Genomic DNA, 15,299 nt, shown 5'->3' with positions numbered 1-15,299 from the left:
ATTTGAGAACAAAGAAAATAGATAGAAGGAAGAATAAATAACAATATGTATGGGGAAGTGATTAAGAGAATAAATAATGTGAGTGGAGAAGGAAAAATTGTTTGGAGACAAGTGTCACAGTGTAAGGTTTTCTGGTCTGACACTGATAATATATTATATATTGGTGGGGCCACACAAAAAACTGTAAAATGAGGAAAAGGTAAAATCATAGGATGTTAGATTGAGGTTTCACACTGCCATCCTTTTCCACCAATCCATGCAACAGTACATGGCACAGCCCTGGCAAACACATGGTCCTATGGTCAGAGAACCACAGAAGCTGACAATGTTACGGGCTATTATCAATACGAATGTGCGTGTTTGTATGAGAAACCCTGTTAGTGACTCCCCAGCACACACTCAGTGTTGGGAATCCGTATGGCAGCTCAGCGGAGCGTTTGGGCACAAGCACCGCTCAAACAGGCAGCAGGGAACCTAAGGGATAAGTAGCAGGGACGTGGGCACTGGGAATGACTGGCAATAGACAGGACACCATCTATATCAATTGGTACCGCCATGCCACCCTGATATACCTGCTATCCCTTCCCTGTCCCCTGACTGTGAGAGCAGGACAGCGGCTCCTCGGAGCATTCCCATTGGGCAGTGAGGCTTTCCCATTGAGAGATAAACCATCAGCACATGGCGGGGGGTGGGGCCTATGGACTCCTCCCTGAGCGGGCGTGGGAGGGGCCCGGCTGGATGTACCTTGAGCAGCTGATCGAGCAGGAGGAGCAGACAGATCGAGTCCCTGCACAGACAGCTAAACTGGCACTTGGGTCCTGAGACCGGGGAAGGAGCGTAGCGGAGCCGTGTCCCAGCTGGATTTATCAGTCAGGCTCCCCGGGCACACAGGAGCTCCCCTTACCCTCTCCTTCTTACAGGCAGAGCAGAAAGAGCCACCTTGGATTAGCGGCCGAGAGCCGGCAACCTCCCCCCTTTCTCTACTCGGTGATCCCCGGCGGGAGTAGGAAGTGGGGAGCCCGGGCAGGATGCCGGGGTACGATTACAAATTCCTGGAGAAGCTACGGCGCAAGTTTCTGTGCCCCCTGTGTGGCAAAGCCATGCGGGAACCTGTGCAGGTATCTACGTGCGGCCATCGCTTCTGTGACACCTGCCTGCAGGAGTTCCTCAGGTAAGGGCTGCCATTACCCTCGCTTTAACCCTCCATCCCTACTGCCATCTCCCTACTGCCATCTCCCTACTGCCAGGTCCCTACTGCCATCTCCCTACTGGCTTTGTGCTTCTCCTCTATGCACTGACATCTCCCCAAGTGCAACTCTTTTCCTTAATACATTCCTGTACCCCCTTCCCCCCCACCCCATTATTTATGTGTTTGTTTTCTAATTTCTCTTTTAGTGACAAACTACTGAGCAGAGAATATTGCACTCATTCCTATATGTGCTAATACATTATATTTATTCCTAATGCTAATAATTATTTCATATGCTCTAGGCAGATTTATGATTTTTTTTTGATGGGGTAATTTATTGACTGTGTATCAATATTTATTATGTTACATTAGGCGCTGGCACTACATTGCACTTGTCATTCTTTATATGAGGGAATTTTCACAGCTTCTGTTGCACTACAACTCTCATAACCCCCAGGCAGCCATATTTCAGCAGGAACCCAGGCAGCTGTAGGTCCCTGCTCCCTGTCAATTGATCCACTGCCTGCCTCTGCCCTGGAGCAGGGTATCGCACAAGCACAAAGCAGTTCTACTGGTTCAGGCTGTAGGCAGGTTACACGAATGTCACCTATTAGGAAGAGCAGTGAATGGCTTGGCAGGGGTTGCATTGTGTTACATTGTGCTACATTGTTGTTGGTTGTCAGCAAACAAAAAAGTGGGAAAGTGAATTGGTTTGGAAGCAAAGGGCAAGCCCGGCATTGAGGGCATTACTGTTAGTTACTAGATGTAAGGGAGGCTGAGGATGGCAGTATGGACAAGGGTCTCCCTCTTCCCTGCTACTTAATCCTTTGTTCGGTTCCCTGCTGCCTGTTACAGTGAGGAGGATTTACAGTGCTCAGCTCTCAGCAGTTCCTGTGCCAAAATGCTCATCTGCGCTGCCAGACGGATTCCCCAGGCACAGACCTACTGTCAGACGCCAAGTGTGTTTGTAGTCGCTAACAGGGTATCGCACACAAACACACACATTCATATTGCAAAAAAGGCATTTAAATGGCCAGCGCTGTATTTAACCATGTGTTAGCCAGGGGCTGTTTCTTGCACTGTTGCTTGCTTGGGTGGAGAAGGGATTAGTATTGCTTTCAGGGACTCATGGACTGTGTTTCCGGTATAACCACAGCTACAGTCAGGCAACTGTTCTGCCTTTGTGGTGCTGCATTCTTCAACGCCCAATCATAATGAAGTATTTTAACTCAGAATAGGTTGATGTTGACACTTGTAGAGTGATTATTTTTAAGGGGAAGGCTTTTACTTATAGTCCATGTTCCTAGAAGGCATTAGTTTTTGTGAGACTGTGTGATGACCACCTTGTTTCTACACATCTTAGCAACAGCTCCCCAAGTGGTTCTACATAGAAGGCAGTGTTGCCTTTACTGTCTGGAGTGAAGCATCACAATAATGTTGCATGCTCTGTGTGCACTGTACAAAGCTGTTTTTAGGGGGTGCTTTATATAGCCCTCCCATGTGTAGAAAGAGTGCCAAGAGCAGGTACAGGACAGGGCTTTTAAATGCAATTCCTGGCATCTGGAACTTGCAGTTCGACAAATGCTATTTTTTTCTACTAATTTTTATATAAATAATGGCTGCCTTTGTTCCTTTCACAACTAAAGTCACCCTTAGCACCTTAAGCCGGACTTTCCTACAGTACCGCCTTTGGTACTGATTAGGGACAACCTACTGTGTATATACAGGACGGAAGTAACAATTGCTTTCCCTGAATTTGAATGGAGAAAGGGAAACTGGCTGCAGTTACAAAAGGGTTGCTTGTACATGGTCCTTTAAAGTTATGCCTTAATATACAACCTACCCCCCCAGGGCCCCTCATGTGATACAAGGGGCCAAAGACAAATGCCCTCTCTGCCCCACCCCAAAACCAACCATGTCTTTTTCACTTTTTTGTAAGTAATGCAGAATATCCTCCTCATAAAAGGCTTGTGTCTGTACAGCTGCCTGGGTTTTGTTAGCTGCCCTGGGAGGCTCAGTCGCTGCCGGCACGACACTGACAGAATAATAGTTCCAAATGCTCAACTCTGGGTTTCTGTGGTTTACCCTTTAGGCATCTGCCCAAAGGGTGCTTTGTTCCACTGACATGGTGTGTGTTTCCTCTGCAAATATAAACACAATGACACATAGCCAAAGTGCTCCGTCTGCACACAGAGTAAAAATAGGACGTTTTATGCCTGACGGGACTTGGACCATTTCTCAATAGAAATTCCAAGGCAGCGCATACACTATCCATTCCCCTGCATGCTTGTACATTTTGTGTAACCCATTTAGCATGCAGTGGCGCTCCGCTTAGTAGGTCAGTGGGGGTGGGGTGCGAGACATTATTAGTATGTGGAACAAATGCATTTGGGAAATCATTTATGGAATTTAAAACGCCAGGAGCTTTATAGATACTTCTCGGTCACATGTTAGAAGGGTGACTGTTCCATACCTTGTTCTGTATGATGTCACTCCCTTGTTCTGTATGATGTCACTGGCCACTACTCCCAGAAATACCCACAGATATTCTGGGTTATAGGTAAGCACAGGCTATTTCACAGTTATTAACAAAAGCTGGATGGGGATGGGGTTTATGTATCAGATGTACCCCCTTTGTATATTTCCCCTTGAACATGCAGTTGTGTATGGCAGCTTTTCTAACACAGAGAAGGGAAGTACTGTCCTTATAACTAAATCCTTATTTAAGCTTCAGTATTTCTGTATATTCAGTGTCCTCCTTGGGATGCATTTTTTATAAGTTCCCCAGGTTAAGTGACATGAGCTGTTCAGTCTTATTTAAAGGGAAAATAAATGAAAGATACATGAGGGTACATTAACTTTAAGCTGATAGTTTTTATTTCCTGATTTGGAACAGATGTCATTTTGGTAACTTAAGCATTAAGCCTCTCTTTGTGTATAACCTCAGAATTTCAGTGTATTGTGCCGCTGCCCTTACAGTACAGTGAGACAGAGACTGGTCCAGTTCATTGTAACCTTTAGGGAAAAGCATGACTCATGGCTTCACAGCTGTGAGCGAAATGCGCTGTGGCACTGTATGCTGTCGGTGGGGGAAATATCTCACATTCCTCCCTCTGCATGGGATTATTAATACAAGTAAGAGGAGAGATGATAAATACTGAATGCTTTGTGTTCCACCCACCCCCTCCCTGTTTGAGCGAACTGCCACTGGCACTCCGCATTTACTGTACTTACAGAAAGTTCCCTTTGTTATGGTCCTGTGCATGTGTCCTGTGGGGGGCAGAGTGGAGCCCACTGGGGAGAATTGCCTGTGTTTTTCTGTTTCTGCGCATCTGTGCTGGGCTCCAAATTTGTGCTCAATGCACTGGTGACATCATTTGGGTCGGTAAAATACAACATTTATTGTCAGCCTCTGATGGCTTAGCTCATGCTAACACAGATGCTGAGTTATAGTGTATTGCATCGTGAACCCCATGGGAAGAAGCAGCTTTGGGCTCCACAGCTAGGGTCATGCTAGGGGTTGTAGCTCTGCAGCAGACTGGGTGAAAGTTACATGGCTTGAGCATGACGATGCCCAGAGGAGATGCCCCCACTGAAGTAATAATGAAGCAGTTCCCAGTGATCTGTAAAAGCTGATGGTTTTTGGTTAGGTACAGACCCAATAGCAATGAACTGGTATAAAGGTGGACATACACAGGGTGGAGTCTTCCCGACAGCATGCTGGTACAGAAATTCGATTGGATCATCCTGCCTTGGTCCAGTGCATTGGTGGGCAAATCGGGTAATGATCCACTTTGCATAGTATGCCCAGCTGAAGAGAGCCCTGGTAGTCTGACATCAAAGAGCTGTGGCTAGAGTTATGGTAGAATATAGGTCATATTATCTTTCCTTCTATAGGGAATGCTTAAGAAAAAGCCATCTTGCAGGGCAGCCGGGACCTGCCTTCTTTCCTGTGTATGGGGCAGTTTAAAAAAGAATCATATTATAAACATATATGTAAAATCATAAATCTAATATCACCTTGCCCACAGTGCCATGGAGCTGAGTCCTTTCCCCTCCATGCTCAAAAAGGGACAGTTCAAGGCAAGGGAGTTAAGATGTTACATCAGGTGCTTTACCTGGAATGAACCTTGATTAATAAGCCACTCATTTGCCTGATTCATATCTAGGCTATACCCTATTAGTAATTGTCTCTTTTGTCTATTGCAATGTTGGGCAATTGTGGATTTTCAGATGCTGATGAACTCTAACTTCTAGAAACCACCAGTTGTGGGGGGTGAAGACAATGGGGGCAAGTAGTGATGGGTAGCAGCTGCAATTGAATTTGTTTCCAGTCATATTTGCAGGCCACCTTAGTACAGTTTATAGATTTGTTTTTATCCCTATGACATATAGGCTCAGATGTTTTTTGCACAAATGAGCTGACTAACGCTGAACTACACGTTGCTGTTATTATGAGCAGAGGATGCTGTGCCATTGATAGATAGATTAGTAGGTGTGAGCATGCTGTCATGCCTCAGTAGGAATTACACCAGGCTCTGTCATTGGCTGTTGCTTGGAAGGACTCCCGCAGTGTCATACATGGTAACATGTGGTCACATGACTGAAAATCAAGCATAGAATGTTAAACGGCAGCACACACACCGTATCCTATATATGTATATACATCATATACTTATATATTTAGTACATTTACCTCTCTTTGTCGGCAGTATGGTTACAAGGTGGACCATAGACATTAAGATATTTATTAGGTTTTACATCATTTATCACACATCTCTGGGATACTATGAGAGGAATTGTACAGGAAGATATGTTGTGTGTATTACATGACATATTTAGGGGGTGCTCAAAGTAGCAATTGAATGGGATAATGCATATACTCCTTAGTACCTATATCATTATAATCCTTTATTATATTATTATTTATTATATATTATGGTGTACATTATAATGTATATTATTATTCTGCGGGCAAGCATTCACCCCAGTCCTTGGCCCAATAGAGCTTACAGCTTCTGGTTCCTATTTAAATCGGTCATTGTCAACTGGAGAATTTTCATCTGTGATTATTGCTTTTTTTTACCCCCCACAGCACCATATAATTTTAGATTAAAAGCCTTGGGCCAAGGCTGGTCAGTGTAATCTAGGCCTAGTTTAGTTGCCCGCTGGATAAGCTGTGAGTGGTAGAGAGGCATAGCCATTTATGACAACCCTCCCCCACCTTTGTCTAAACCCTGGTGAACATCCCTCTCAGTTCCCGACTTCATTAAGTGCCACTTGGCTGACACACAATGGCTGCTGCGCTGTGACTGACATTGGGCGGAGCTGCATTTACACAAGGAAATGAGGAGGGGGGTTTCGTTCAGCAGCTGCTCCTCATGTTGCTGGCTGTGCATGTGTGCCTAGATACCCCCCTAGCTTACCCAGAACCCCCCATACACACTTGTCAGGGTGATGAATGCATATCCGGATAGATTTCTACAGCTGAGAGTGTGCATGAGGGTGGGATGCCAGCGAGAGCGGTTTCTGTAGATTTAGCTTGAATGCCCTCACTGTCTTGTTCCTGCATTTGTGTACATAACCAACACGTGCTCTGGGTTTCACAGCTCAGGCGCATACAAGAGCAGGCCATTACAAAAATTATTTAAAAGAAGCAAGTGCTAAACACCCTGCTACCTGCCATTATGCACAAGCAACCAAGCGGGATGTCTATAATGGTGGCCAAAGATAATACAGACTTTGTAGTGACTGGTTATTTATATAAAGTAGAAATGTTACCCTACCATTCTTTGGCTACTGACTACAACTTCCACCATCCCCCTACCCCTCACTGCTACTATAGGCACCATCTCTCCCTACTATACCTGCTATCCCACAGCCACAGTCCCTTTCCAGAGGATATTATCCCACTGCTACTATAGGCATCATCTCTTCCTACTATACCTGCTATCCCACAGCCACAGTCCCTTCCCAGAGGCTATTATCCCCCCACTGCTACTATAGGCACCATCTCTCCCTACTATACCTGCTATCCCACAGCCACAGTCCCTTCCCAGAGGCTATTATCCCCCCACTGATACTATAGGCACCATCTCTCCCTACTATACCTGCTATCCCACAGCCACAGTCCCTTTCCAGAGGCTATTATCCCACTGCTACTATAGGCATCATCTCTTCCTACTATACCTGCTATCCCACAGCCACAGTCCCTTCCCAGAGGCTATTATCCCCCCACTGCTACTATAGGCACCATCTCTCCCTACTATACCTGCTATCCCACAGCCACAGTCCCTTCCCAGAGGCTATTATCCCCCCACTGCTACTATAGGCACCATCTCTCCCTGCTATACCTGCTATCCCACAGCCACAGTCCCTTCACAGAGGCTATTATCCCCCCACTGATACTATAGGCACCATCTCTCCCTACTATACCTGCTATCCCACAGCCACAGTCCCTTCCCAGAGGCTATTATCCCACTGCTACTATAGGCACCATCTCTCCCTGCTATACCTGCTATCCCACAGCCACAGTCCCTTCCCAGAGGCTATTATCCCCCCACTGATACTATAGGCACCTTCTCTCCCTACTATACCTGCTATCCCACAGCCACAGTCCCTTCCCAGAGGCTATTATCCCCACTGCTACTATAGGCACCATCTCTCCCTACTATACCTGCTATCCCACAGCCACAGTCTCTTCCCAGAGGCTATTATCCCACTACTACTGTAGGCACCATCTCTCCCTACTATACCTGCTATCCCACAGCCCCTTCCCAGAGGCTAGTATCCCCCACTGCTACTATAGGCAACATCTCTCCCTACTATACCTGGAATTCTTTTATCCTATTGGTTTTGTGAAGATACATTCACACATACTCAGTATTGATAAAAGTGGTAAGGCTAAGTTAGACCACAATTGAAAACAAGAAAACACTGTAAAGGGATTTTAGGGTAACATGGAAACTAAGCAGCTAATTTATGTAAGATTGGTATGAAAATATTTTTGATAACCATGCTTTGTATTTTATGGAATCTTTCTGTTTCATTTGTCTTGTTGAGTCAGCATAGTGTGTAAAAGCAAAGTACATTGGGGCCTCTGTGTTTTGTATAGAGCAAATTCACTGGTGCGTAGAATGGAGATATTTCAATGGAGTTAAGCAGAGCTAATGGTTTGTATCCCTTCTCCTTCTCCTCCTGTCTTTATTCTTCCATTTAAAAGTCTTAATTTAATAACTCTTTCTTAGTTTATTTTTTACAGTTCTTTTTGGGTTTAATGCCCCCCTTACCACAGACACATGGCATTATTTCTAAAGGAAGAAGATCTTAAATTCAGATACAGCAGGTACACAGGCATTGTATTTCCCTTTTTGTATCTGTTGCCTGTGGCCTTTAATTCAAACAACCCCCTTTTCATCTAAACCAAAATGGCATATTAATATCCATACAATGAAAGGAACCATAGAAGGCCTTTTTTGGCACATGTTAAATTTCAGCAGGTGTTAAAAGTAACAGATGGATGGACTTTCTGTTTCAATATTCTGGTTGAAGCTTCCTTTGTTTGCCACAGGTGCCATGCAGTTGGAAATGCCCAACAAATGCTGTATACCTGTAGTAGAATTTACATATGCACACACAACTCTATAGATACACTATCGATGGTTTAGAAGCTACCTGCATTATTAAAGTGACAGCAGTATCTTTTTAGCCATGTTAGGTTCTCAAGATTTATATCCAAATTGTTTGTTTTTTATACAATACGGTAAAATGTATTTTTTAGATTTTTGTTCTAGAAGTGTAGTAGTAGGGACAGGTTTATTTAACAACTATTTATCTTTGGGCCAATAAAACAATAAGACCTAAATAATTAGCATGAAATTGAACTCTTCTTGTGTCTGGAAGGGAGGGAGATCTAGGACAGATAAGAACCCATAAAAGCGTATAAAGCTCTGAGTGCTTATTATGGCAGCAGCTACCTGATGAATTAGACTGTCTGCTTGTTCTGATTAACATTAATCCCTCACATTGCCGTACAAACACTCCTCTGCTTTCTGTGTGCGTGCAGTGAGTGCGGGGAGCAAGCCCAGTCTTGTGGGAGCCTCGTGTACCAAGCAAGGAGAGACAGGGCCTGCTCATACCTGTCCAGCCATCAGCAAGCAACTTGACATTGACACACACCGATGCACACATACCAATAAACATCAGCTCACACCCATTGAAAGAACTCATTATACTTATTGCCTGCCATTATTTATTAAATGCCTTTCTCCAATTTAATCGAGCTCATTATCTTAGAGCCACACAATTACTGTGTGTGCATGTTGCAGTATATGAAGAATAAGTAAAACAATCTGAAGTACACATTTTATGTACAGTTATTCCACTGTTGGCTTTATTACCTTTTTAATTGTTGACTTCTTTTTAAAGGGGTGGTTCACTTTCAGGTTAACTTTTAGTTATAGAATAGGCTATTCATAGTAACTTTTACGGTTGGCTGTATCAGTGCCAGGCGAAGCAGACTGGGTGTCCTAGGCAACCCGGCAGGCCTCGACTCCCACCCCCTGTGCTTGAGCATGCATGCGAAAATGGGTCCCCCACACTGAAGATGGGGGAGGTAATATGGGCAGGCGGGTAGTGAGTGGTACATGTGGGCAGTGGGGAGACAAGGGCCCAGACTAAGGGTTGGGTGAAAAATTTACGTACATAAAGCCCCCCATCATTGCACCCTAGACACGTGCCTTTTCTGCCTACCCCTAGTTCTGGCCCTGGCCTTCATTTATTATTTTTTATAGTTTAGATATATTTGCCTTCCTTTACTGACTCTTTTCAGCTTTACAAATGGAGGTCACTGACTCCGCCAGCCAAAAAACTATTGCTCTGCCAGGCTATAATTTTATTGTTACTTTTTATTACTTCGCTTTCTGTTAGATCCTCCTCTGTTCATATTCCTGTCTTTGTTTTGAACCACTGCCTAGTTGCTAGGTTAAATTTACCCCTAGCACCCAGATAGCTGCTGAAATTCCAAACTGGAGAGCTGCTGAACAAAAGGCAAAATAAATAAAAATTGTCTCAGAATAACATTCTGTACATCATATTAAAAGTTAATGTAAAGCTAAACAACCCCTTTAAGACTCTAGTTTTAGGTTCTAATGTTCTAATTGGTTGCAGTTTGTCTTTGGCAGCACCAACTACAAAGTTGATTTCACACGCACTGCTGAAAACGTGATTGCAGTTGGTGGACATCCCATTTAAAAGGGCCTGATAATCATTGGTTTTAATGCTGTGAAGATAAAAAATATCAAGTTATGCTATTTTGGTACAAACAAGAGGAAATCATTTCCTGTGCACATGCAAAGAAGTTCTATTTTAAGGTTCTGCAGCTTCAGTTGAACTAAAACTCACCACAGTCCCAACACTGGCAGAAACAGCTGGCCCACAGGCTGAATCAGTTAGCAGTTCAGCACATTTTAGTGTCATGCAATGCATATATTAATGTGTGCCTAAAGGGGAACTCCACCCAAATTTTTTCCTTTTCATATGATGACAGGGATCGTAATTCTAAGCAACTTTCCAGTATACATTAATCACAGATTGTCAATGTAAATATAGTTACTAGTGAAAGCAGGATCTGTCTGTCCTTTTCTGTTCTTTGTACTACTAATTCTGACTATTGAAACAATGTAGCAGAAACCTTGTTAAGAGACCCTGTAAAGCACTAAACTAGGCATTGTGGGAAATTGTGTTTCAGTTGGAGGAGAGCTGGCTTCTGCTGCACTGTTTGAAGAGTCAGAACCTACAGTGCAGGAAGGAAAAACAAATGCTGCTTTCAGTTGCAACTTTATTAACAAATAAATGTAAAATAATTGCATTGCATGTATATCTGAAAGTTGCTCAGAATAACATATTTTTTCATTATGCAAAAAATAAATTTATGGAGGAGTTCCCCTTTAGGATATTTTACAAAGTCCTCATCCTTGTTTTGCCTTTAACTGGTTACTTATTTATTACATTCTACTTTTGTACACCCCACACACATGCACAAATAATTACAGATACAAGTGAATAGAGGCCAAGCCAGTTCATAGAGAATATTAAGTATAAAGCAATCTGCACACAGTGCTGCTGTTTTGGTACAATCCACATGACTCACACAATGTATTTCATGGTAGACTGAGTTTATATGCAGGCTCACATAATATGAATAATGATTAGACCAAAGACATGGCTCACATCCTGAGAGCCATGAACATTGACCAGGGGTGTGTGGATACGTCTTATCAATAATTAAGGGCCAGGCGCAGGCTTGGGAACACACTGAGCATTGGCTGTATCTCGGTAATTGCATTTGTAGCTTTTCCTTTTAAAAGGAGTGTTCACATGGTGATCAGGGCTGTCACACAGAGGACGAATAGTAAACAATAATAGGTAACAATGTCTTGCCTGGAATGCACAGTGTAGTCATAGAGCAAAGATTGGCACCATAAAATTATTACCAAATGCTGGGAGATATAGTTTTGTAAAAGGCAGAGTGCCAGTGGCTAAATGTTCTTAATTTAAAAAAGACCTCAATGAATAAAGATTAAGGCTAAAAGTATCCCCTATGCCTTTGTTTCATAACCTGTTCCCTAGGTGTCAATGTTTTTAATTCCACTTATGGCATAGGCATGCTGTGTCATTTACTACAAAGAGAGCCCCTAAACAGCTTAAGCAGCCCTATGTGTTAAGCTGGGATGGTGCTTATCCTTCTGGTACCCCAGAGTGACAGGTTCCATTGTGCATGTAGGCACCTGTACCGCTTGGAGATTAAGCACCATAGCAGAGGAATCCAGAATGTAAATGGCAGTGCTTAGGGGGCTGTATTTCTAGCAGTATAGGGCTGCTGGCTGTGGAAAGCAGCAAAGCATAAGAGTAATTAAAAGATCCAATTTTTACAGGCTGTAGTTATTATTTTCATCTATATTATACAAGGATTCTGGAAACACTAGTCCAGCCCCCATCAATTACCAACATTCATTAGCTGAAGGCTGGGAGTTGTAGCTAAACATCTTCAGTGACTCATACTCGGGATCCAAAGTCCAGACTACAAGAAGTATAAAAAAACACTGACCTACACTTAAAAGCACCTAAAAGGCAAGGGAAGAAAGATGTATGCAAATATATATATATATATATTTTTTTGCATGGATGGCAGTTTCTGCTGGTGACAACACTCTGCCTAGCAACAGATGGCGAGGCCTTGATAGCGACTGCCTGGTTACGTTAGGTCTGAAGAGGCATAATCATCTGTGAGCTTGCAAGCGTAGGCTGCCAGGAATTCCTGGTCACGTCATAAACACACAGATTATATAATAAAATATCACTGCGCTTGCTCTTTGTTTTTCTACTGCAATATCCCTGCTCTTTTGTTTCTGTGATGGTCTGAGCTGCTGTACTGCTTGTGTTCCTTGTGCCTTGATATTAACCAATGTGGGGGGATGGCAAGAAATGTAAAGTGATCCTCAGTCTTGGATTCATTTTCAGTGAAAAGAATATTAACGATTTTACCCTACTTGCTGCTAGAATGGGAGTGCTTTTTATTGATCCGCAGTGCTTTGTCACCTACTGTGACTTTCCGAGGTCAGAGGGGACGTATCATGGAAACCTGCAGTCTGTTGAAAGATAGGTCCTATGGGGCTTCCACTCTGTATTTCCCTGTATAATTATTACAGGCCCTCTCATTCCATACTGCAGAACAGAGGTTGGTTAGTTTATGTTTTAAATAGAACCAACATTGGACTCAATGAGAGCCTGTCATCCAGGGCCCTCTCTCTGAACTATAAGTTATAGTTAGTGTTAATTCTTGTAGGTATTTTACAGGTATTGTATCCGTTAATGCCTTGAACAAGCAAGTATATAGTTGGTATATAGGGTTTATGTATGTGAGTGTATAGATAGGTCAGTATAGGTTTGTGTGTGCTGGGTTTACTTGGAAGGGTTAAACTGGATGGACTCTGGTCTTTTTTTAACCCTATGTAACTATGCAACTTATCTGGAATCCTGCTATCATGAAAGCTCCAAATTACAGGAAGGTCATTTACCATAGACTCAATTTTAATAAAATAATTCAAAATTTAAAAGTTACTTCCTTGTTCTATGTCATAATAAAACCGTACCTTGTACTTTATCCCCTCTAAGATATTATTAAGCCATATTAAAGGCAAAACAATCCTATTGAATTTAATTAATTTCAATTGTTTTAAATTATTTTTAGTAGACTTGCAAAGAGCCTTTATCCGAAAAAAACCCCAGGTCCTGAGCATTATTGATATAAGGTCCCATACCTGTATAGGCAAATGGAAATAGTCCTTGTCTGGGGCTAGACTGACCCTGAATATAACTCTTGGGACAATAGCACACATTATATTTTCTCATTCAAAGACAACTATGGATCTGAGCCCCTGTGCAGGGTTAGCTCATGACTTAAATTTACTATATTACCTTTTTCCGTGTAGTGCTGTGCCATAAATCTCCCAGAACTGAAGCAACATGCCCAGGGTTAGTAAAGGGACAGATTTAGGGGATGGTTTTGACCGATATTTCCCAGATGTTACTTATTTTTGAAGGTTTGTTTTTTTTTTCAAGTTACCATAAATAATTTATTCTTTTGTGGCAGTGGCTCACTAGGTAAGCTGCTTTGGGTATGCTCTCTATCCAAACCCCAAGATGTTGTACTGAAGTGCATCCCCGTACCCCTGGCCAGGAGAAAGGTCTTAGGATTCTGTTAGTTCTTCATATGCATTTGTTCTGCATGCAGCAAACCTGCTTTGTATGGAGGTCAGACAGTGTGAGATACCTTATCCTACAAATGTAATTTGTTTGACAGGTTTTCCTATGGCTAAAGCAGACTATTTCTAGCTGCTGCAAACTTCCGTCCATTAGCTTGGATTAGCGCAGAACGGATTAAGTAGGAACCTGTAGTGTGTTGTGCCACTCCCTTTTTGACTTCTGTACCAAATACAATAAGCCCTATCCTGTTATCAGTGAAGCTTAAGTTGCAGTTCACTTTTTCAGGTAGAGTGATCTGGTGGAAACAATTTGCTTTTTGATGGTTTGCCTTTTATCCCAGCGCACACTCGTTTTCAAGGCAAATGTCTCTTTGGCACGTTTGTAGTAGGAAATATCCCAGGCGCAAATCTCTCTGATAGGGGCTGTCAGATGTTGGCAGGTGTAGTAAGTCTGTGCATTCTCTTCTGCTGGGAGAAAATAAAATCTGCCCATTGTTCCAGTGCCCCTGAATAACCTCGGCCATCGGAAGTCAGATGGTTTGGAGGTGTGGAGGTGACTAGAAAGGAAGCAGGAGTTCCATTCACTGCAGTACAATAACAGCACTTTCTCCCAGAGAGAGAAAAATGTGTGCATGTGGATTGGAGGGTTAGAAGTTCAGTTTACTCTGATAGTGTAACTGCAACGTATTAAAGAGGGTGACAGATTTTCCTACAGTGGGAAAATCTGGGTGTGTTTACATCCCCCTAAAATAGTATAAAAACACTGTAATAAATTGTCTTTGTTCTGCTAAATAAGTGCCCTGCATTCTCTGCCTTTTTTAAATAGTTGCACAGCGAGCCCTTGAAGGAACACTAGTACCTATCAATAATTAATCTTGTGTCAAATTATTTTAGATATGTGAAGGATTTGGCGCAGGAGAGGACAATTATTCTAGATCTATAAAAGCAAGTTGAATTCCTGGCTGGTGCTGACTTCTCTCTATATTCAGCTGCAGGGGACTAATGTATGCTCTCCCCTGTTGTATATCTGAATTTGCTGGGAATTATGTTCCCCAAAAGCAAGGGGGCCGTGTGTTTGAGGAAGCTGTCTTAAGAGGACTCTGCAAGGACCATTAAAAGGGGTTTCTGTTTATGTTCTGCAGATGTGTGTTCTCAACACAAACACAAGCATCTGGTCTCCTGTTGGTGCACTGTGATGTTTGTACAGGTTTTTGGATGAACATTCACAATTACCAAGTAAAACATGTCTCTTGTGCCCATCATAATGTACATTAAAGCCGGCCATACACGCACCGATAATTATGTACAAAACCTCATTTCGTACAACATTCGGTGCGTGTATGGCT

General features: G+C 42.9%; 1 protein-coding gene across 1 annotated transcript in view; it reads left to right on the top strand.

Annotated features, from left to right (window-relative positions):
- The first annotated feature begins 799 nt into the window (after nt 1–799).
- traf4 (TNF receptor associated factor 4) overlaps nt 800–15,299 on the top strand; it is a 28,219-nt gene continuing 13,719 nt past the window's right edge. The window contains 1 exon segment of the mRNA NM_001005074.1: nt 800–1,171. Coding sequence (NP_001005074.1) covers nt 1,029–1,171 — 143 coding nt within the window. The 5' untranslated portion in view covers nt 800–1,028.

This window comes from Xenopus tropicalis, chromosome 2, assembly GCF_000004195.4.
Source record: "Xenopus tropicalis strain Nigerian chromosome 2, UCB_Xtro_10.0, whole genome shotgun sequence".
Classification (NCBI taxonomy): Eukaryota; Metazoa; Chordata; class Amphibia; order Anura; family Pipidae; genus Xenopus; species Xenopus tropicalis.
Note: the sequence above shows the minus strand (reverse complement) of the source record. Positions and strands in the feature narration are given on the sequence as shown.